The sequence below is a fragment of the Plodia interpunctella genome, chromosome 5 (assembly GCF_027563975.2).
Source record: "Plodia interpunctella isolate USDA-ARS_2022_Savannah chromosome 5, ilPloInte3.2, whole genome shotgun sequence".
Classification (NCBI taxonomy): Eukaryota; Metazoa; Arthropoda; class Insecta; order Lepidoptera; family Pyralidae; genus Plodia; species Plodia interpunctella.
The window spans coordinates 7,004,769-7,031,211 of NC_071298.1; the positions used below are offsets into that span (position 1 = coordinate 7,004,769).

Here is a 26,443-nt window from a genome sequence, read left to right on the forward strand (position 1 = left end):
TGATCTTAAATAAATCAAATATTCGTTTGACACTTAGCATTATATATTCGCTTTAGAGGAATCATTAAGTCTGGTCACAAAAAACTGACATATTCACTATACGTAGTGACACTAATTCAGTATTCAATTGTGTTATCCGTGGTCTAACCACGTCTTACCATAGCATAGTCCCATCTCATACACCGCGGCTCAAGGCCATGTCTCATATTAAATTCTTGGAAGCTCATTCATCTACGCACTCGTGTCCAGTATTACTGAATGAAGAAAACATATTACAATTGCAAATACATTCCTTTAAATTTGTTGATATTAAATTTCCTTGTGAGTTCATCGTTAGCTATGCAATTCGTATTTATTGGTTTTATGATGTAGTTGATGTAACTACTTAGCAATTTACTTAGGTAGGTGTGCCATTAAATAACTTACTTATTATATTTATGAAAAGATTACCGCTAATTGTTTCAGGTACCGTTAGATTTGTTTATCCAAATTTTCCTCAAGTTTTTGCCTATTCAAGTCTATAACATGGACACTTACCTGCTTTATGATTGATCTATATTACTTGTATTAATTCAATAGGTAATCATTATCACCAACAATTTCATTTGGCAATCAATTAGGTACATAATACTAAAATTTTGTAGTATGTAACATTTTTGATAATCCTCTAAGATTAATCAGAATACAAAAGACATTTTGTGTATTTGTCATGTAACTGAACATTAAGGAAAACATAATCTGCGATCTTTATTCGGCTACAGTAAGCGCCCATATTTGCACAACCGTTTACTGTGACCCAGCCCCAGATATGCATCTCCGATCCGAAAGATGACAATGCTCAAGTGTTCCATTGTTTTGCTATCACGATCTTCAGACGAAAAATTAGTGAGCCTTAAAAATCATTAACGTTTTATTTTTATTAATTCCTGTAATTCTACCTGATCGCGATTCTTTCAATATTTTCTTCATATTTGAATTGATACTGGTGGCTGCGTGGTGCAGCAGGCAGTGTTCAATTCATTCGCGCGTTTGCATCGGCGCGCGGCAGCCGCCTTGATCGACTTTCGGAAACGACTGTACAAGTGTTTTTCGACGTATCGATGTTATTCGATGAATTCGACATTGACTTTTTGATTTTTATTAATGTTTGGTGCGATTAAAACAAAATTATTTTGAAGTGAAATGTGCATGATATAAGTGGTTACTGGAACTTATTTTTAAAAGGTTTGTAACATTTCTATAGTTTTTGATGGGATCGTTAGACTTAATGTTAAAAGTCATATAAATGACTAGTTCTGTTGTTCGTCTAGCCGCTTCGAAGACTCCTTGGCGGTCCTCTGGCCTACCGGTTCCGTTAATTTTGTTTTGTATGTCGATTGGTTTGTGTCCATTTTGGGATATGAAAGTGACAAATGATTGAGCGTCACATATTTCACCGAATCACTCCACAATTTTAATGGAGGTAGATAGCAATATTATTTGTTTGAACACTGCTTGCTGACTTACCCATCAGATGGGCCACATGCATATTTTGTTTGTTTTATTGTCATATAAGTAATTACTTTAATAATTATTAACTTAAAGCTATGGGCTGAGACAATGATGATGGAGTAATTGTAAACTTATTTATAAGACAGCATTTCGTCTTTAAATATATTTAAAGAAAAAAAATTCAAAGAAATAAAAACACACCGTTACGTGTTTAAAATAACGTAGCAGCATTTATATTATCATCATAAAGATAAGCAAATGCAGCTCGAACTCAAATAAACACAACTCATTGCAACTGTTCGATTGAGATAGCAGCTTTGGAGGCCTTTAAACAAAAGAAAACAGTGCATGATTTACCAAACATTGGTTGTAAATCAGCATGGACACCGCATGGGAATAAATTAAAGATAATAGCAGATAGTATTTATCATTTACATGTCATCTTACAAAAAATAACATCATAATCTGCATATAAAAAAGCATAAGAGCATTTTGTAAATGTTTGCCTACAGTAATTATCAATACTACGTATTATTAAACATGCATAGACAATAATGATTAAAATTATTGTATGTGTTTAAATTTTGTATGCAGCTGTAAAAATGATATGGAGGGATTACACACTGTCAAGATGCTCAGGCGCCAGCTACTTTCGTTGACGCCTTGAGATGTCATGGTTGTATGTTTTGATTTATAGATATTAGTATTTGTAAATTCAGCTTATTAAGTACCAAAAATATATAAATTATCGGAGAAAATATCTTTTACTCCGATTATTTAAGTTTTACCGGAATTTCAGGAAATAAACTCATCCATTTGACGAAGTTACTTGTTATTTTCGGCGTACGATGCGGCAATTTTGTTTTTGATTTTTACTATTTTGTAATTATCACGATTTCACGATGAATTTGAGTATGTTATTTGTTTATGTTGTAGTATATTGCGAAATTTAACTTTAAAATTTAACATTACTCCTCAAAATAACACGTGAAAAAATTTAATGTTACATAACAATCTATACGTTGGATCTTCTGCTCAAAGCGAGTTTACAGTAGGTAACTGCAGAGACAGAAACATTGTGATGGCATATCGCTAATTACCATAAATAATAAATTTATTCGAACGTCAATTGGGATATTACGAAGCTGTAAGATTTTTTGTGCTAGTTCAGATATGTCTAGGAAACAGGTCAACCGTTCGGAAACTGGTTTATAATTATGTAAATAACGATACACCGAGAGATGATATTGATCATGTCATATTAATGGACGGGTCTGTGCTTTGATCTGAAACGGTTCAAAAGCTAAACCGTCGACTTTTCCCATCACCATCAATAATTTTAAGAACGAGAACTTTTAGAAGAACCTTCCCGCTTATGCGAAATCAAGAGTGATATCAAAATTATCAGCAAGTATTAAAACAAAGTAAGACTTTTCATCTAATCATACGGAATAATTTTTATAAGATTCTGCTACGAATTTATAAAAATATTCTCAGTGACCATTTGTAATTATTTCAGAAATCATTTTTGGGGTCTAAAACAACAAATTATAGTATCTAATAATTTTCCCCATTTGTTTATTTAAACCGGATCCAAATTGCTCCAATTGCATGAATCAAAATCTAAATCTAATCTTACTCAATGAATTGCTCATACAATCCCATTGTTAACAACCAGTTTTTGCTTCACGCAAGTAGACTACTACTACGAATTCTGAGAACTTAAAAACTTATTAATTGTAAGAGAATAACATTATAACTAGTATCAGTTCTAAAAAATCAAAATAACTTTTAACTTTAAAACTTTTCTGATGAGATTTTCATCTGTAAAAATATCTTAAAAATTTTTAAGAAATTGAATTTGAAATTGCTGCGCAAGTATGAGTAAACATACTTATACTTTCGCAGCAATTTCAACAAGAAATGGTTACCACTGCTAATATGAATGGGTGAAAATTTCGTTCATCATATAAAAGGTAATCATTTTATTGTGACAAAATATAGCAATTTATTAACTGAAGAATTTAAACCGGCCGAGGGCAAGTCGAGCTAATAGATCTTATCTGAATAAACTCCAGTTATTTTAACAAATTTTGTCGTTAAATCCTCAACAAAATACAGTTTTATTCAATCTAAAGCTGTGTTATCAGAGTTCAGTTTTTGTCTCTCCAATCTTCAGTTGTGATGAGATCACAGTCGGAGTCACGTCGTCGCCAGCACAATTGTCACGTCTACCCACGGCTGTGTGAGTAAATAGGTCACTCGATTTACCTCCTTTGAAGGATTTAATAAAATAAGTGTTCACACTATTAGATGCGCGTCTAAATATAGCACAGATGACTTTATTGTTATTTGTAACATAAGATAAGACGTCTTTCAATGAATGAATTAATAAAATAAATAGGAATATGGAACTTTTAACCAACATGGCCAAACATAAATCTTTTAAATATTTTTATGTTCTTATAATTCGGAATACCTGATATGTAAATGATTTTTGAGTCAGCCTGTTCTCGTTTAAAAATGATTCTAACAAATACATTGCTAAATGTAACATTTTCACACAAGACTATTTTTAACAGAAAACGTGAAAGCGGAGTACTAATTTGACGAAATCATTACCAGTTGCTTGTTAATATAACGTGTTAAACTGATGTTTAAGAAGTAGTTCAGTGATAACCAAGCCGCGATTCAGAAAGAAGATAACTTTCAGAAACAAAACATTTATCTTAATTCAAGCGAATGTTTTTGGACGAAAATCTCTCTTTTCAATCGTTTAGCAATTTACCAACAATTTCGTACCGTAAGGAAGATTAAACGTAAACCTCTTTACGTTTAATCTTCCTATTATTGTATGAAGCCATTATAAAGTATCCAATGTAAAGTATTATTAATTTGTATCAAAAAAGGTCTCCAGTCTCAACAAGCCATGTCTCGCTCGTCATCGCCTCAAATCTAAACACATGTTAAGTATTTAACGGCTGACCCTGAACTTGTCTTTGGAAGGTCGGACAAGAGATGTGATCAATAGGATTGCACTCTTTGATATATTGAAGCTTCTTTGTGTACAGCATAAAATAACGGTTCTTTAAGAATATTTATTACAACAATTTATTTGTGTAATTACTTCGTTCGGATACTAAAGCTTTTCATGTTATTCTTGGTAGATATTGATGAGATTACCGTACAATTTCGATATAAGTGGTAATTTTGTTTCTTTCTACGTTTGTTAATAAGAATATTTCAGCACTAGCTAGGCTCTGGGGTTTTGCTTAGATAGGAATTTAGAAATTTAGGAATTTAGAAATCATTTAAAAATACCTTATGTGTGATTATATTGTTGCCGTTAATTGAAATTGAATCAGTACCTATATTTGTCTGAAATTTCGCATAATATATTAAATTACTAAGATTAGCATGAGGATACGTTTATTGTGTCAAAAAATAATTTAATTATGTATAATTTCAGGAATTCTGTATATAATGAAATATTCACTGATTACTGAGAAATGTTTGGATTAGTAAACAGGAGCCAGCTCGTCACTTGAATATTTAACATTCAAATTAAACCGCTAGAGGCAAATGTCAAATATTTAATGGAATGTCCTAGAAGCTCTAACAGAAGGGCTCCTTATTTGAAAGGAATTCACGTGATTACCTGTTTAGATTACTGGCAGCATAAATCATCATTATTGCCTCAAATCAGGAATGGGTTTACGCCAGGGCATATATGTTTATGTCCGGCGTATTTAATCACATATTGCTAGAAATACATTATGAATTAATATTTCGCCGAAAGGGGTCCGAAAGTGGTTCAAAGTACGTTTCTTGCTTTACCTTGCGGTAACAAAAAGCTTACATACAAACTACGCAATTACTATTGGTTTGCATTCGTCGATACTGTATTATTTCAAGTATAAGATGCGTTTGGGCAAAAACTGGATGTTACTTCAAAAGGTTTTTGCCTGGGCGTAAACTATCTCTGACTCGGATGCTTTGCATGTGAACTTTGTTTACCTAATGCCCAAGTTCAAATATTCGCAGATAGTGATATACCACAGATTAAACGCACAGTACTGCTGTGGCTATAAAATCTATTTACAACTCTTATCTTGTTAAAATGATAACTTCATAAGACTTAGCCAACCATACTTATTATAAAAAGAAGTTCCCCTATCACTGCCTGTCTTTATGAACGCGATAAACTCAAAGCTACCGGACGGATTTTTGTACAGTTTTCACCAATTAGATAGTATGATTCGTGAGTTTTCGATATTTATTGTGATTTTACACGAGTGAAGCCGTGACGATCCTCTACAATTATAATAGATATATCTGTTTTATAATTACTTTGTATCAACCTTAAATTACAATAGGATTTTGTCTCATCAACAATAGAAAAACTCTTTGCACATTTTAATTACAAAGCAATCGGAATCAATGACTGGTGGTAACTAGTTTGGGCTAAAACGTTGGTGAAACTATACCATTTGTCAACCCATTGTTTCGACTTCCGGCCTGAGCCGAGGTATGAATTAAACTGCTATTATTTAGTATCATGTATATTGAATAGACCATTACTGGCCCAGTATTAAATTAAGAGTAATCAATCAATTTTAATGCTGGTGAAAGCATTTTCTGTTTCAATTTACAATTTGGATGTAGAACTAATAAATAGGTAAACTAATAAAAAAATCAGTATGAATATCTGGCTGGGTATATTATTATTATGTCATGATTTACGCGGGCAAAAAGGCTCACTTTCGTTACCGATCGCTCAATCGTCGTATTTACTGTCGTCACCTCCAATTTTTTACTGTCAGTCTTCTCGATCATATTATTTTAAGGGCGAATTGACTAGTAAGAGAGCAAAAGTTGTTGTTAATTTAATACTTAATTTAGTCCCGCCTAAGAATTTATTCAACTTTACTTTTTTTTCTTTAAATAGTTACCTAATGGCCGGAAATGTTTACTTTGCCACACTTAAAACTTTATTTATGATTGTACTTGGAGTCAGCACTTGAAAAATGCATTTTTCTCACGGGATACAATAAAACATACATTGTTGAATGTCGAACACAAGTCGATCATTTCTTGATTTGTTCCGGTTGTTTCATACTCTTATTTTAAAGTTGGTTACAAAATATCTAAATGACAGCAAAAAAAAATTTTTTTGATTTGCTCCCAAGGGAATTTGGAATAAAAAAATATTATTTTTAAGTTATAATAGTAATTTCCGGTTTCATCAATTTTCATCTAGTAGATTTTGCGTATTGAACACAGGTATTGAGTTATAAAAATCTATACATCCATATTGTATCTAATAAGTTACGGCTAAACTAGGCAACTAAGTGTAACAACCGAAGACCGGCTCTACCCAGGTCTAGCCGGCTAAACCTAGGTGTAGCTGCACTTCGGGGTTTAGCCTTAACATATGTATGTTAGTGTTAGCTACGTATAACAAAGAGTACTAGGTAGTATTAATAAGAATGCCTTCATACCTACAATCTGTTATTTTAGCAAATCTTATTAAAATTGGTAGCACAAAAACTAGAACCTTTCGTCTTATCGTGTACGTAACAGATTTATGTATTTTGTATATATGCCGTGTAGGGAAAGCGTTAATGGTCTCATAATGAAACCTCGTACGCTGGATACACGAAAGCAACCAGGCAAGGTTACTGCATCTTTCATAATCTTGCATAAAAGGTCACGCTTTAAAAGTTAATGTATGATGTACCGTGAACAGCACATCAAGTTACCTTGCATTAACCTCTATGATGCGGTAATAGCGTCGAGTTTGCAATGAATTTGGTTAGGTTGTTGTGCAGTTGACTGTACTTTCGTTGATCAGTATCATTTTAATTTGCGCTCATTATGGGCATTACGATCGAAATCCTGTACACCGTTGAAAATTTATAGATTTTTTTATAGCTGTCTATTATTTGGAGTTCCATCATTTAGTTAATACATTATATTACGTAATGTTTTCATAACTCTGGTAATTATGTGAAATATTATTTAAATGTATATAATGAAATATTTCAAAACATACTATCACGTTTTTATCTACTTTTCGAAATAAGAAACGTTATCTCGTGAAATCGGTGTAGGTATATGATAGATATTTTCAATATCTATCATAAATTTAGCCCCAAATTAACTTAAATAATTATTTTGCTTATTTTACATATTCACAGTCGGTTACAAAACCTAGTTGTGTAGTATGTAACCTAAGACTAATTTAGTTTAGATATTATCTGTAAACTATAATTATGTAAAGTAATTCTGAAATTAAAGTAAACGAAATGAATATAAGTAGGTAGAAGGTTTATCACGAAACACATACGTCCACATACTGTCTTTTTTTCAAATCGTGTAAGCATCGTGTAAAATATAGAGATAGCGTTCGGACGACATGACATGTTAGGTAAGTATTTTGTTTGATCGCTCGTGTTTGACATTTTTTTCTACTTTCAAAAGGGATGCATTAAATAACTCTCATTTCTCTCAGATGCACATAAAAAGCATCATCAACGTAAATTGGTCACACGCGATGCATTATGTGTGTGACTAGTGTGACCATACGATCGCGTGACACTACTTCGTGACACCCCTTAAATTGTTATCACTCGTAGAGTAGGCAGGGGGCAGCTTATCATGATTTATGATTGTCTTCCAATAGGAAAGTGTTTTAGCTACTCGACACCTTAATAGCCCGTGTAATAGTGGCATTCACAAATGATTTTGGATAAGCAATGTCTTTCACTTTATCTACCCATATTTTATTAGTTGTTGAAACGATTGAGTTGAATGTTTTGAAGAAAAAGGGGAATTAAATTATACAATGTCTAATGCAAAAAGTCTACTGACTATACAAAAAACGTGTGGCAATCATGTCACTTCCATGAAGGCGAATATAGTCTTATAAATTTCTGTCTTGAGTGTTGAAACTAGAACGCGCAGACTTCAATGAATCGAGTGAAGTATTATACGAAATAAAAAAAAAAACTTAAAAAAAATTTCTCGCATGACATAAAACATAGCTTCTTGAAATGCATTAAACATAACAATTACTCAGCTTACAACACATTCAGTGAATTCCTTGGATCCCATTATCGTAAATGTTAAATACCGGTCGGGTGCCAATATCATGCGTCTACCTCGACAGAGAAGTAAAACGGAAAAAAGAGGAAGAAACGGAAAAAAGAAAATTTCACAAGACCAGTACAACCAAATTTTGGTGATGATAAAAACCAATGGACATCTTCCTTATCTATTCAAGGAAAGCTAGTAGCCAGAAGTAGTGATGGTGACAACTGCAAAGGTTTATACCTTTGGAGGTAAATGTAGGCTTCCATTTTACAGTGACTTATTAAACTTTATGCACACGTTTTATTACACTTGTAACTGGCTTTTGCCAAACAATCTATGTTGTTATATATTAGTAACAATTTGAAGTTTATATCCAAAATTTCATTTTAAAAAATATAAAAAAAATAAGTACCTAGAGATATTATAAATAAATTTTAGTAACATAGAACATGAAATTAGCCAATGCATTTATGTACATTGAGTTTATCACGAAGTCTCGAGTTAACCATCGTGAGGTGTAACTTTGTGAGATAAGCCGCTTTGTCACGATCCGCGACACGATTATAACGGGATGTTTAACTTTCAGTGCTCATTAGTTTCCATTAGCTTAAATTAAAGTTTGTGGTATTGTTAAAGAACAGATTACATCTGGCGATAACGAAATTCACGAGGGCTAATCTCTACAAAACATCAATCAACTTTGTCATTGAACTTAACCTGCTCAGAAAAACTCAACGGCATTTTGTCTAAACGTTGGTGGCGTGCAAGTTAAAGTCAACGTCAAAGTTGACTGGTGCAACTCACCCTGATATAACAGGGATATTTTGAGGCTTAAATATTGTCATTTATTTTGGCTATGCAGTTTATTTCGATTCTTAGTCAGAGTTTTGAGAATGCTAATAAAATTGCACTTTCATTCGATCAGTTGAATTTCGCCAAATTCAAAGTCAGACATTCAAAATCCAATCTTCTAACATAAAAAAAGAATGCACGTGCCTGCACCCCGTAACGGTGGATTTAACATAATGTTTTTTTACAAATGTCAGCAGTATTCATAAACGAATTTTTAAATTTTTATGAAAATAAAACATAATGAATATATTTTATTTCTAATACTATATATGGTGTTATTTTTTTTATTGTGATTGTTACTGTAGAAACTACTTTTCATTACAATCCTTAAGCTAATTAATTTAACTTTTGTATTCTGAGTTACAGTATTTCTGTATTTATTTAGATTTCATAGCGGTCCTTTCAATTCAAAATTTTACAGTAAAGAACTTTTGTAAATCTTTACCTTTACCTAAATCATGGTTACATGCAAAGCCCAGATTGACCATACACACACTGTCTTATGTCTGCTATACACTATCGTCCTAAGCTATCGTCAATCGCCGACGCGAATGCATGAATATTGCGTAGTTTGTATAAGTGCTTTTATTGACCACCAGCAATGTATACGTCAAATTTTTCCGCGATAGTGAGAAGCTGGTATTATACTCATAGTTGCCTCACATGCGATGTTGGTAGGGTAAGTTTTCAAGGCAGCGTCAGGATAAGGCCTGGTGACCCACCGATCAGGAGACGCACCGTATAAGGGCCGGCGCCGGCTGCGTGAGGTAACACGACATTGAAACTCTGGAAACTCGCTTGTTATTGTACAACGAGGTATTTGGATCAAGCTTTATTCGTTGATGATCAACTATCCCACAATTTGAAAGGAATTAGGGCTTTTGATGTTCCATTTTTAGCGTTGCCCGTGTCGTAGTAGTTGTACCTAATAGTTAGGTACAGTTGGCATTTTGATTCCATATCGGTATTCATTGTTAAAACATGCTTTGCATCATATTCCCATATCTACTTAGTTAGGTACTTTTTGGAAAAAAAAAAGATTGAGGTAAATCCCACGCAGATATGGCCATAAGTGAGCTTAAGTTTAAATTCGATAAGGTAAAGAAAATCGGTGAAAAAAAGTTATAATCAATGTCAGTAAGTTTTCAAAAATATATAACTAATTTTAGTGAACTAAATTTCAGTATCAAATTACTGAATAAACTACTTAGTACTTAATATGTTTTTTTTTGTTTCAGTTGGAAAACGTTCAGTGTTGTCTGGACTTTCTGCACGCGCAAAAAGTCCAGGGATTGGAGCAAGTATCTGCTGTGGATATCAGAGATGCAAAGCTAAAAGCCGTGCTAGCATTATTTTTCGCATTGAGCCGGCATAAACAAGCATCAAAACAACGAACAACGCCATCTAGCGGTAATGCAACGAACGCGACCAAAGTTTCAAGCGAGGACGTGTCTCTGAGTTCCGTGCAACGTATCACAGGGGGCAGCAGCTGTGATGAAATTTTAACCGCAGGAAGTAACAACGTCGAAATGACGACGTTAACAGCGAATAGGTAAGTTTTTTTAAACTATTTGCATACAAATTAGTTTTTAATTTCAAAAATTTATTCATTTAGTTCTGAACTTCTATCAACTTTCTGATCAAACAAGTGACATCTAACGGTAAGTAGCTGAAATTTTAGTACTATTTGTGTAAAAGTTCCCCATATCACAACAGATGTCGCTTTGAATAATATACTGTTTTGTGTGGACTCTGAGCCATTTTTGACACTGACGTGTGGTTTACGTACGTACAATTTCTGCGTTGTCTGTCGTCGATTAAATCAACAGAGCGCGACTAAGCAGTGGGGCATAGTTTTTATTCCTTTTGTCAAATGTAATTTTCGGGCACCTCTTTCCTCCCATTGGAATCTAAATAACTTATATTTACTACGCAATGTTCATGCATTCGCGTCGGCGTTAGACGATTGTTTAGAGCCGGCATTACATTTAAGTTTCAAGAGATTTTATATGTTTAAAAGTAGTAACTTTATTTTTATTAGTCAAGTCCTGATAATTATTCATTCTTATTAAATTTCCTAATAAATGCCAGCTCCACGCTATCATCTCGCAGAATTTGGGATACGGCATACATGCCGGTGTTTCATTGCGGTAAATAAAAGCACTGGTACACACTATGCAATGTTCATTTGCATCATGCGTCGGCATCTGACAAATGTATTGTAAATGCTCATTTTTTGCTATTTCGAAGATACGCGAACAAGTCTGTACTAAAATTCCACGTTATAAGGGGTAACATAATTTACCTTCCGTATGTACCTAGATGATAATACCTAACATACATTTAATAAACATTTATAGGACGGAGAATAGCAGAACATAAGAATATAACATGGTCCATACTTAGATGTAGGTAGATACGTAAAATAATATTTCTCTGACACCTCTATTTTAGTAAAATTTCCTGGAAAGTTAATTTGAGACTACTTAATAGCATACATAAAAACGGAAGATCGGAAATGCCTACCGTGGTGGCCGCGACAGCAATAACTCCAAAGACTTGGCTGCGCAGTGACACGTCTATTTCCGAACTTAGCGCCCTCTATTGGCGAGTTGCCGAGATGCCCGTAATTACTGGTTTACTCATATTCTATGTTTGTAAACAAAGACCGAAATGGTATGGATTGAATAAGCCAGCAAATATATTAAAATGGCTAATAAAATATAGCAATTTACTTTTAAGAGCACGTTCTCTATCGGCTTTTTGCGCAGGGTGCGTAGACTGATATTTACATCTCAACATCGAATCGATTCGTAGTGAGACGCAGCTAACCAATGAGAGTGCGCCATTGTGACGCAACGACAACCACACCGCAATGTGATTGGTTCGCTGCGTCTCACTTCGAATCGACTCGAAAGTGAGAAGTGAAATGCAAACCCGTACTTCGCAGTTCTTCGTTTTTACTGTATTACTTAACCCATCGACTCCGGTCAATGTTGTCTACAGACTAAAGCCAGGATGTCACGTTACCGGTTCCAAACTGGTATCACGACAAAGGGCTAACAAGCAATTGTTTGTTGCGTGATGTGATGTCGAGCCGCTCCAAGCCCTCTTATTGGTTTGCTCCATTATGCTCTGTTCTGTGGATAAGAAAAACATTGTCCTGAATAAATTAAAAACTACATCAAAGTCACTTAATCAGACAGAAATTACAGAAACACGGACCCGTACAGCTTATAATACCCCCTCGTTTATCCCGGGGTGAAAAATATAAACGTGAAATAGGATCAGTAATAGGGATGTTACGTGTCTATAGTTACGTACTAGTCATTTATTACATAATTTCTCAGATTTCCATTGCTAAATCTCTTGGCTATTTCAATGTCTTTGAATTTTATTTCTATCTGTTCTGAAATATTTCTACAAAAGTATTCCCGAGGCAACGAATTATAATTATTGCTTACTCGTACTTATTTAGTCAACAAGAGCATAGTGGAACAAATCATCACACGTGATTTGTCTGTCTTTACATTATACTAGTAGAGAGCCGCAACAATATAATTCTAAATTATTAATTCGAGACGTTTAACATATTTTTAAATGTACGAACAGTGATACACGTTATTATTCTACCTACTTATTCAGGTGAAATATTTTGTGGACATTATTCGGTATTTTAATAAATGACTTTCTGTAAGAACGTTTTGGCATTAAGAAGAAAGAGTGGTCACTTAAGTACCTATTGTTAATATCGAAATAAATTATCAGGGACCGGCTCCAATGGAGCTAAAGGTCGAGCTTTCTCTGACTGCATGTAGTATAATATAATTATACATATATATATATATATATATATATATATATATATATATATATATATATATATATATATATATATATATATATATATATATATATAAGCATAGCATTTTAATGTACCTACTAATAAAATTACATGGTTTTGTTTGGGACATATTTAACTTAAAATACCTAAATGTTGTCCGGGGCAACTGCAAAATCGGTTTAATCATTCGGTTTAATAATTAATAATTCGCCTATAATCCACAAAAGAACGAAATCTTCTTTTCGACATTGCAGTTTTTCTTAGGTGAACAACCGCGTGGCCGGCGGCGGCGGTCGCTAAACACAATAGAACCACTTTCCTTACCGGGGAACTCCTTTTTAGGACTCCGCAGGCCCGCCACCCGAGCGACCGCTTGGATTCCTCTACGCAATTAATTGTACTTGCAGATAAAGTCACGCGTCTTATAATTAATGTAACATAATTATGTAATGTAACTGGGATTGTGACTTTACTGAGCTTTGAGTTTGCGTGTGAATATTTTAAGACCGATAACAGATATTACAGAGCATTACTTATTTTTTGGAATTTTATCTACACCAGTGAAAAATAACATACTTTTTTAGGAAGATAGTTCAGTACATAAGTGTTTATATGTGTAAAATACCCGAGTAGTTTATTCGTTTTTTAATTTCATCTTTAACGACAACGGAACAAATTCGTGAAAAAGTACTTCAATAAATTATATACCTCTCTATTGTTACAATACGAACTAATCGTCGATGGCAACTATAGTAACATTATTCTGAATAAAAAAAATCTCATTAACATTGTTCTGAAAAAAAAAATTGTTTTCTGTTTGAAAAAAAATTTGAAAATGAATTTGTTTTCTGTTTGAAAAAAAAAGTCAAAACCTGGATAATTTTTCTGTCGTCTAGATTTCCCAGATTTACTTGGTTCAAGCAGCGGAATTAGTTAAGGACCAATTAGTAAAGTTAGAGCTGACGACGAGTTTATGCCTCATAAACTTAGTCTCGATATTTTAACCAATAAGTTAATGTAACGACGAAGCAAAATCTAATTAAAATTGACGTCGTTTCAATTTTAATTTTTGCAGTTAATTGCGCTATAATTTCTTAACAAATTTTGATACGTTCGTAAAATTTGTTATCTAGATAGAGTGTGTTTATTTTTGTTTGCTTTTAGTATGCGTTTTTGCGTTTGTATATATATCGGACCCGCGATACAAGTTTAGTGCGTTAAGTGTTGTCCATTTATTTTTGTTTTGTTTCCCATGCGTTTGGAGCCCTGGGCTTTAGCTAGAAAAACCAATAATTTGACGTATGTTGTTAGCAATGATTATAGCAAACTAGTACAGCTCGAGGCCTGTACGATTGACACGCGAGTGGCTAAAAGGGAAATATTTACAGTTAACACTCAGCTAGGACGGCCGGGGCAAATAGATAACTTTATTGCTTTACGACCAATTGAGATATGAATAATGTGGCTATAACAGGTACGACAAGCTACTTGTACTTATACTTATTTTCAGATGACACATCATGATGAAAATAATAAAAGAATGTAATGAGTAGTTATTGTTCAATACAAACTAGGTTTTATGAGCAGATTCAGATGATGAACATACCTCACATATTGACTGATCTGACTAAGTATAGATATTTGAAATTGGAAGTATTTCTTACTGTTATTTTTTGCACTGAACATGGTAAAAATGTTCAATTTGTAATTTAACTACATGTTTCATTCCTCGTATTTTTGCTGCAATGATCGTTGTCGCTTTTCGCTCTACCCCAGACGAGGACAGCTTTCTTTTTTTTGTTCCAAATACAAATTTTGTCGAAACACAAGCCGCGCGCTGTCACGCAGCGTTTGTTTACATTTTCCCTCCATCACTCGCCTATCTATTCTGTCAACAAACACTACTCCCCAACTTGGTTTGCTTTGCTCCTTAATATCGTACATAAATATGGAGACTCATCAAACGAATTCATATTTTACACGCACGTCAAAATTTTTGATATCCTTTGAATTTATTTTCAAAGATATGATGAGTAAATCAATAAAATCGTTGATGGAAATATAAACATTATTAATATCTATTTTACATATGCTAGGGCTATTCGCCTCTTCTCGGGAATTTAACTTTTCTCTGTTTCTCCTAATGGTTAGCTGGGAGAGAATGGAGCACAGCATTAAGCATTAAGTTCGTCATTTGTTCATAAGTAAGTATGTTTTTGCTTGGAACAATAAAGTTTTATTAATAAATAAAATTTAAACAGATAACTATGACAATTTTTATAGGTAGTTAGTATCCATATAGTAGTTTAATATCGATAACCAAGAGCTGTTGAAAATGGCTCCGCTCTTGAAGATTTTAAATGGGCTATTTTGAAAAACAGATGAGTTGATCTATAAACATATTTATTATTATTTATTCAACTGGAAAACGTCCACAAGGAAAAAGATGACACTAGTTGGTCTTACGGTGATATAGCCCAAGCCTAGCTGCATTTTAGAAGCTAATCCGAGACCCCAGAAGGGTCACTGTTGAAAATTCCACTTATTAAACTGCACTGTTTACGCCCTCGTAAATTACGACTTATGAGTTCAATGCTTCATTTAATCCAGCCCTTGTTTTACGACATGGCCGTGGATAATACGAGATGGCTTTTTTAAGTGTGCATGTGTATTAAGACCCTTTCTTTTGATGTTGGTGGGCTAAATTGTAGTATTTTAATAATTGCTGGTTTGTAGCTGTTTTCTGAATTAAGCAGAGCATTTTGATTACAATACTTAAATCTATAATATAATGTCAAATTGTAAGATTTCAACACCGATTACTGTGCAATTATATAACGTTGGGGAAATTTATGAAAAACCATCAATTTTATTAAACCCCGGGAGTAAATGTACGCGTCCCATAAAGACACGATTGATACTGCACTTATCTCCTCGCGACAGTTCAGCACCTCACAATAGCCGTATTTCAAAACATCCACCACAATTTGCTTCCCCATCAATATTTTATACCAAGGTTCAAAATATAGTTCATATTTTCTCACGTTTCCATTATAAATCACTGGTTAATTTTAGATATTCCATGAATAGTTAAACACGAACGAAGTGTGGCGCTTGTGCAGCTAAGATCTTGTAAAATATACTTGACTAACGGCCCGTCCCGACTTTGCTCGGGTGACCATAACAAATTATACCCCTAAACCTGCGTCAGAAATCATACTATCTGTTCGTAAAAACTGTACAAAAATCTATCCGATATATTATGAGCTTATCGCGTTCATACAGAGAGACGGAATATAAAATGAGTAAAGGTGAAATCTCAGAAAGATCAGATATCATAATCTTATGGTCTATCTAGACATCGGCACATTTGTGGTTAAACAAATTTGTTCGTCAGGAATAATTTTTAACAGTTCCATGAATTGTCATAGTTATCTGGTTTAACAAACGAAAACAGAATTAGCTAATTTGTAACTGATGGAACAGACACATTTCCGTGTTTTATTTTTATTGCATCCGAATGGAACTTTAATCTCGTCTAAATATTTAAAGAGTTTAGCTCTGATTAAAAGTTACGACCAGGAAATATTTAAAATTAGATTTTTCTTGCGTGATCTCTTACACCATTGGCAGTTATGAAAATTCGAATCTTTGTTATACACGTACGTATTTATCTCGTCGTAGCATTAGTAATGCATATATATACATACACGTGCAGCTCCAAAACAAATATCTATCTCAATCAGAATGGAAATTAAAATTTACTTAATATTTTTTAGCTTGCATTGATATACTTTTTGACTTTCATTAAAATTCGTTTCTAAATAAATTCACTAGATTAACGAAATAAAAACTATATTTTTCTAATATTGAAGAATTAATGCAATCATTATGAACAATGAACATGAACATGGTTGTCGTGTTTACTAACTGAATGCATTGGCTTTGGCAAAGTTTGTACAGCTTTGCCTGCACTGCAGTAAATTCCTCCGCGGGGGCAAAATCCACCCCTATTTTTATATACTACTGCAGAATAATAGTCACATTTCATCCCAATTGTTTCTTTATTGATTTTTATAATGTTTTTCTGACATGACATTTATGACGTTTTTGAAATTATTTCACAAATATAATCTATGCTATGTATGAGAGTTTATTAATATAAAATTTACGTCATATCTAGATCACTCATTTATAATTTTTGAACAACTAATAGTCTATTTCAAGTTGTAATATGTCAATTAAATTGTTTACGTGTACATTTAGAACAAATATAAGTTATATAAGTAGATACGTTTATTGCAAATGAGTGCTGCATGGTCCGGTCGGCACTTCGGTAACAGTAATTCAAAAACAGTTTATCGAGCCGTTCACAGTCTGCATGTAATGGATATTGACGTCATTATCGATAAGTATAAATTCATAGTGACGCGGCGCGGAACCCGCTCCCTCTTACTTTATTAACAATACGAAATTATCCAACTATAACTATGCCACAAAGACCAAGTAAAAATATTTATCATTGTTACTTTAAAAATTAATAAATTTTTAATTGAAATAATTGTATGTTGGTTGAAAAACAAATTAACTATTTAATAACGATTATGTCACGAGAAGGAAGACATGTTCGGTTTCGTGACCGTGATGCTGTGTTAATGTTGATGTCACCGTAGAAAAACAAAAAAAAATAGGAAAAAGAAATGATATCGTAAAAAGAAATTAAATTGAATTAAAAAGAACGTAAACCTTGTTAAACTCGTGTCGCCAAGTAATAACCGCCCACCACATTAACTCCAGGAAGCGGTTTGCGCCAGCTAGTGTAAATTATTTCACGTCGCCTATAGTGATCAAATGAGATAAGCCAACCCTACATTGCATAACGCCGTCCTCCTAATGCAAGGGTCCTTCCCTCCCTGACGCAGATGGCATCCGAGCCCATGCCGTTTTTCATACACTTAGGGCTGTCACGAACTAGCAATTTCAACAAGTATTTGTACTATCCATATTAGATAGCCTAAGTAGTGTTACTATAAATCGGTGTGGCAACTGGCACAGAAGACTAAAATTGCAAAGTGAAAAGTAAAGTACAATTTGATTCGATGTTACATATAATAAGCCAGATGTATAGTTTAGGTTTTTGCGAGCAATTAGTTTCCAAAATTGCAAACAAATCTCTTCTTTAGCTAGGGAGCTAGCGTATTCTTGAATGACATGATAATGTGCTAAATATCGAAGGGCATCGCAGCCCTAAGCTCTCTGGTTGCCATTCGCTGCATCCCGCGCGATCACGGATTCGGAAGGGGCGAAGGCCCTTGCGCTTTCGACTGTTTGTCTGTCGAACGCAATGGTCGCGCGTGCACGCATTCATGCACCAAACGCACGCGCTCGCGCGCGCTGTCCCTGCGACTATACATAGTGATGTGATAAATTAGTGATTAATATTATCTATGGTGTCATATTTGTTGGTTCCATTTTTAAACTGTGTCTCATGTGTTCTAATCGCAGTCTGATTGCATGTTATCGTTATAAATTCAAATTTTAGAAAATGCATTTTAGTTAATGTATCAGATGAAGTATGAATCACAACTTTCAGTTTAATTATGTGACTTAACGTGAAACTAAACTTGGTTAAATTTAACGTAAAATATGATGCACAGTAAGTTTATTTGATTTACTTTGATGCCACTATAAATCATTGCAAGTTGACCGTGCACTCCGTTTTCGCTTCAATTCTATTTTCATCAATTACAATACATTAATTATTTTTATAGATAAGAGTAATTGAGGGTAGGATTTCACTTCTGCTTTCTTGTCTATTTAATAATAATGACTATATGCTTGCTACAATTTAAATAAGAAATTGTTGAATATTTGTGTTCCGCTTTGCTATTTCCTAATTCAAGTTGTTTCCGGGTGGTTATTTTTCTGTATAATCAGAACTAGTTTCGCCAGACGACGACAGGCCGAACTATTGTTATGTCAAGTTAAGGCTTCATTAGACATTTTAAGTACTTCAAAATTCTTACACTTGTTTATTTACAATTGTAATACAGTCTGGCGAAAGAGAAAATTTTCTTTTGTTTTAAAATACGAAAGCCCGAAGAGAAATTTTTGTTAGATTTTCAATAACTAGCCATGTAATTATGTTTTAGCATGTTTTACCAATGTGCATACATTATGCATGTATGGCATAAAATACATTATGCACACTATTTGTTGCTATTGTACGATTTTTCTTCATCAAAATCTTGATTTACGACTATGTTAAAACAGACTTAAGATTTATAATATAACTTAGCACTTAAATTTTAAGTTATAATTATAAAATAACACGAAATAAATTCAATTGGAATTAATTTTCACCTCGAATAAACTCTGTGTTCTTATCGACACTTCGTTACTAGTCTCGCAATATTCCTTTTGCAATCCTTCCTTGGTACTGAACATTGTACAAGGGACGAGTTATCTCCTTACGCCCACAACTTGGTATATTAGTATACTGGTCCTACCACCTGAGGTGTAGGGTAACCAAAATGAACATTCACGTCCTAATTTGCATAAAAAAGTTTTAAACTTCCCGCCAATTGCGGTTAAGTTTTGTAATCTTAGATTATATTTAATGTTTTATTTAAAAATAAGATAAAATAATTGTTTTGCGCACATTTTCACCGGTATTTACACAAGTTGATATACTTAACTAGACTCTGGTTGCAATTTGCAATATCCATAATAATAGGGAAGGATTTTTTTTTTCTCATGTATATTTTTATATACTTATGTTTAGTGTGGTTACCCTATTCAAAGGTCAATAAAACTCTTAAAAAGTTCAAATACAACCGATTTAACTAGTTGTTATTTGTTTACGTTTCAGCGTAACGAATGACTTCGATGTTTCAGTGTTGAGTGTGAATGTGAATGACGACGTGAATGCAGCAGCCCTCTATTTAACGTAGATTTTCAGGTGCGCCCACGCAGGATTTTGAACTGATCTCGGATTGAGAAAGGCATATTTAGAAAGTTTTGTTAGTATCTCTGATCTCTGATACATATTAAGTTTAATCGCTAATTATATATTCTGTATAACTCCTATTACATGACCTTATAGGCCTTTCATCTATAGCGCAATGGAAAACCAAATAATAATAAAAAACAACTTTAAATTATTATTTTTCAATTATTCATTATTTTTTCTGCCATTGATTACCAAGTTTACGGTAGAAGATAAAATGCGATTATAAACATACCTGTGCTTATATTAAAAATATTAGTCAACATAGAATTAGAAAATCCATTGGCTTTTTTCTATCGCTATCGATAAAATCAAGGACATAGGTACATGCATTATTATCATTTAGCTGCACGTGAAAATATCATTATCTAACAAAATTTTCAGGGAGTATGTGGGAAATAAGTGCTAATCGGGTAACCATGGAAGTTTATGATTATTTTCTCTGAAAGAATTAATTTCTATACCACATCGAGTGCAGCATCCAGCAATTTATTGTTTCGCAGTAACTGGTATTAAAATATTAAGTTCTTGATTGGAATTTGCGATTTCTGTAGAAATTGTCAGCATGCTAACCAGCTATATTATAACCGTGCGTTTATCGAAGTGAACCAGTCGAGTCGAGAGTAGGATGCATGTGGGCGAAAACCCGATGCATCGCCTAGCCACAAGCTGCATTGGATGCATTTCAAAATAAACTCACACTGTGACTACGATAGTTAGCAAAATAAACAAACCCATAAGTATTGTTAGCGATAACGTATTTTAAAATACTAGAAAATGAGTTTTTTATCAACATGGTTTAAAGTAAATACTAGTAAAATGATTGAATGAGACAAATATCTGGTCTTGTCTGATACATTTTGGAACTAGTAAGAAAATTGTTTTAAAATAAAAGTAAGCTAAATAAACAAATAACAAAACGGGATTACTTTTATGTTTTACTTGACATATCCGTTAAGTGTAGATATTATTCTATTATCCTACTGCACTATATCAAAACAATTTAACATAACATACACTGCTATTATATCAGACATAAAATGGCCAAGAATAAGTACCGGTTTATTGCACCACAGAAACGACCGTTTACGAACCATTTTATATTTTACAACTACATTGCGTCTCCTATATCTAAGCATTCTTTGGAGAGAGGGGAAACAGACGATGTGACGACTCGGTCCTAAATTATGGATAGAAGTTCTCAATAATATGATATTTACCTGTTTTTTTTTTGTATTTTGTGTTTCTTAAATCTAATTTCAGTTTACGATGGCAGTCTTTGTCGCTACTTGCTTATTCAGAATCATTGAAAAGTTATAAAATCAAACTATAACGTTTGTATGTCATATTAGTTATTAGCTTTATTAATGGCTGAACCCTATGGAATAGTTATATAACTATGTATATAAAATGCTAAATTTATTCCCACGTTGAGTACTTATAAGTATTAGGTTTATTCCTCTTTATTTTGACCTTCATTTTATTTTTTTTAAATTCTAGGCGTTCAGGAATACCAGCATCCATGGGTTTTCTATAATATCAATCAATATGTACCTACTTATTTTTCTTCCAAAGCAAATATACGAAACACGAAACACAGTTGTAAACTCTGCAACACACAATATGTAACAATTTAATTGTTACAAACAGCCATTAACTTGTTTACGATGTTTCAAATAGTTTGAATGTAGTAACCACAAAAATGAGAACCGTATTTGTTTGGTAATGAGGGCAGAGGGAGGGTCCCCTTGGCGATCCTGAGACGAACACAATACATCACTAGGAATAAATCGATAGTCACCCTACATTGTATGTATACATCGTCAGTTGCGCGTGCACTGTTTATCGTCTATAAATTAAAATTGTTAATATACTTTATGGTTAAAAAAATCGGTCGACTTTACAACTGTAAATTGGGTAATGCTCATGTAAATGTTGTACGTCAGATAATAGAAAATTAGAAATCGTATCAAAAATATATGATACTAGTGAGATAAATAAATATGAGCAAAAGCAATAATTTTAATTTATTAAATAAGTGTAACAAATCAAAATTTGGACTCGTGAGTCCTATGTCTTCCAAAGACCAGAAGTCGTCACGATGTCCCACAGAGTCCAGGAGTCCTGTATATAAACCCGCCGATGTACATAGACCCTAAGTATTGACTGCATTCCTTTTATAGCGTAATATTTTGTATAGGTACCAACTGCAACTATGAATTGATTAGATACTTGGATGTAAAATGCGAATAACTTGATAAGAGAGGGTTTGGCTCACTGAGAATATCTGTCATAATTTAATTCCGGCTACAATTTAATTATCATTATCATCTAACAGATGTCGACGGGAATGCATGAACATTGCGTAGCCGTATGAGACCATTTATTTACCGCAATGAAAAACCAGCCGAATACCGAATTCGCCAAAGTTGGGCGAACTGTTTCGTAATAATGTATAGCCAACATAATATTATTTTACAACATCGACGTCAATCACCTACTGATTAAGTATGAAAATTCTAATAAAATAAGTATTTCAATATTTAACACGTTACGCGTGCTTACTAGAATATTTTGATTTATAGATTTAATATTTTTACTGGGTTTGAAAATGAATAATACTAAAGTGCCTTCCTGCATATACAAGCAGAAGTCAGCTTTACTGTAGGTGAGTTTGCAATTTGAAGGACTTTCAAAACACAGGGGAACGAGTGATAAATCTGACTTAGTGTCGAGCCCTGTTCTCTGGCAGAGCCGTGCTAAATGGAAATATATTGTCATTCAACCTCCTGCACTTTATGAAGCGCGTGTAAAATCTACCTGTCTGCCTTCCAGGACATATAGTAGATGAAATATGAATTTATGACGAACAGATCAACCCAGGTTGTACACAGAACAGCTACAGCGGGTTTAGCTATTAATAGTCTATTTCTTTTTGGGAAGAATTTCGAAAAATACTGTTTTACATTCATCGCCAAATATATCACTGTCGTAATTAATTCGATCTAAGCTGTATTTGAATTTGTTTTTATCCTCCGTATGAGCCGTTTTCAGGCTTCTATGAATATTGGAAATAACGGCAATGGCTTTTCAGTCATCAAGTTAGCAAGATTATTATTTATGTATACTATATATAGCTATGTATTTTAGTCGTATTTCCATTTTCATTCATATTTTTGAAAACTTTTCGACTAATAGTTACCTATCTCATTATTTCCTCTACACATAATATGCCAATTCATTACGGCACCATTATAAGGCACGTGTTAACGGAGATTTTTCGCAGTAGGAATTTCGTACAAAGCCGGTATTATTGTTATTAACGGTACTCAGATGATAATGAACGGATTTTGCCGAGTAACGCTTATACAGAACAAGTTGAAAGCAACTGTATTTTTGTTTCAAAATGAAATTAAATAGGAAATATTAAAATCGGATATTATTTGTTTTTTTTACTTTAGTGCGTTTTATTGCTAACATTGGTGTCAGATTTTATATAATTATTTATTTGCTCATAACAGGTAATCTTACCTCGATATTAGGAAGGCTATGTCGTGAATTTAAAGTAAAACAATCTTCCAACTAGGAATAACAATAAATACTTACCCAATTTGATTATTAGCTACTCATAGTACCTAAGTAAGTATTTAGATTGGTCAAATATTCTGGTCGATTTAAGCAAAACGATCGAAATGAACTACCAAATAACAAAAATTTTGTTTCGTGATTTGGGATATATTAATGGTTTATCACTTCAATACAAACGCTCGTATTCGTAACTCTCTTGTTACTTGTGTCCGTAAATATTTCAGATTCCCTGACTCGCGCCTTCCTCTAACAAACACCCTGTTTATAGCTGCCATTGTATGAGCTTAATTAATTTGCTTTTGTGTAAACACCCCTTACAATTCGCCGAATAGCGATCTCGCGATATGCTTCATGTATCTGATTTGGAAGTCTTGCTGAGCATTATTAATCTCAATGTCGTTAGATACTGAATTCTTAAAAATCTATATGCCGTGATTTTCGTTTTTCATTTTTTTGGAAAGTTTATTCTCTTACTTTCATAGTTAATTTACAAAATGTAAAAAAATGTTTAAGTTTCTTTTTAATGTTGGAAATTAACATCATCATCTCATCGTCATCTGTGGCCCTCCGTGACCCACTGCTGGGAATGGCCTCCTTCCGTCTACGTCAACCATCTCTGTCCTATATGTGGAAATTAACATACCAATAAATAAAACATCATAAATATTTTAAAAATCCGCGATATTTTATCAAAAATACATTTATACATATAGTACAGTCAAGGGCAGATAAACATGGCCTTTACCATGACCATAGATAGACGTGAAGAGAAGACAAGTCCGAATTTAGAGGATTTCAGCCAAATTGTCAAGATTTTTGTAATAATTGCACATCAAGAAGTCAACCAGTCATTTACTCCTTAAATAATATTATTCTCATGATTTAAATAGACACTGAGATATTGCTGCAACTCCTTTCAGTTTGTTGTCCTAAGGTTCGAATAAGATAATATCCGAAGGGTATTTGTCTTCAAGAACACGTTGGTTAGCCAGCTCTTGACTTATTTATTGCCTGAATTTCTCAATGTTACCTAGCCCAGGCCACCTATTTAAAGTTGAGCGGAGGAAAGCTGCGGTTGCTCGATATGGCTCATAAATTATGAAACTACTTTCAATATTAAATCTGGTAGTATTAGGTATAGTATAGCTTAGTTATATATTTATTTATTATTATAACTACCGATATTGATTTCAGAGAAATAGAAATCCATCCAATCTTGGCCATTACTTGAAAAACTATGTCGTCGAAGTATTTATCATTTTTATAATACTTAGATATCTACTAAAATAATAATGAATTTTAAAATAAATTATTATTGATTGAGATAAAATGTATACGAAATAATATTGCGCAATATCTCTTAGGTCAAAAACATTTACTATAAAATCTATAAAAATGAATAAATATGATAATGATGATATAAACAAATTAACATTTTAAATGTGTCTCAAGATCAGATATTTGTAATAATAATGTTATTAGTTTCATATTTGCAAGTTTTATATTACACTTTTATTCTGCGTACAGAAATATAATATTAATAATCATAAATAAAAATAAACGACTCGCTGTAACAAAAGTCATAACAAGAATGCATATGGTACAAAGTGTGAAATTCTCGTATTAAGGGCTAGCTCCAATTAAAACTACTTTTACTAACACCTTAATCCTATCGACTGGCACAAGCATAAATTAGCATAAACGTCTGCGTTTCTCCGAAAAGCAATACGTGTTGGAGGACAAAGAACTTGCTATTAAAATTAGAACCAACCGAGTCCGGATTAGTGTACGTTGGTCACAGAATTCACCCGTTTTTATTGATCTTTGTATCAACAAAATAAGATTTCAAATCTATATATAAATACGGGAACACTTGTTTATTTATATCATCAATGGTCAAACTGATAAGTTTTGAAAAATGACGGCAGTCCTTATAATTTTGTTATTGTATAAAGTTTAAATAATTAATTACGGTTTTGTTATAATTACGATAGATTAGACGTATTCGTTTTAATATTGTGACAAATTCATATAACCACTTGTCTTAGAAAGGTAATTTAATGGAGAACTTAGAATAACTGGGATGCATAAGTTTTATCTGCCTTCAAAAGTACTTACCTACATTGATTTTTAGAAATATTTTTCCTATCTTCGTTTTATTATTTTCGTTAAGTAAAAAAAAACATTGTAGTAACATAAGCTTTATTTTTCTTTTTGTTCTCTTTTAACGTTATAATTTATAAATATAATTTCTTTTATGCTAAAGCATATTAGAAGTAGCAATGGAAACTGATGAAAAGGCGAAGAGCCATTTCTTCACTGTGTAGCAATAACGTAGGGAAGATGCAATAAATAAGGATACGGCACGATCTCGTCTGGGTTCAATGAAACTGACGAACGCACCATTACATTACTATCAATATGTTCGGTTGCTTGTTTCCAATACGGTCTACTCTTTTCTCTGAACATTTTTAGCCCGAACATTTTGATGAGCTCTTAAACATATGTATGTATATCCGATAAAGATTTAATCTCCGACTTTTCACCCCTATTGAAGACTAATA

General features: G+C 33.1%; 1 protein-coding gene across 7 annotated transcripts in view; it reads left to right on the top strand.

Moving 5' to 3' along the window:
* sick (sickie) overlaps positions 1-26,443 on the top strand; it is a 165,517-nt gene that overhangs the window by 80,133 nt on the left and 58,941 nt on the right. For all 7 annotated transcript variants that reach the window (XM_053745550.1, XM_053745543.1, XM_053745545.1 and 4 more), the window contains one exon: positions 10,677-10,990. In XM_053745550.1, the coding sequence (XP_053601525.1) occupies positions 10,677-10,990 (314 nt within the window). The remainder of the gene's footprint in view (positions 1-10,676; positions 10,991-26,443) is intronic.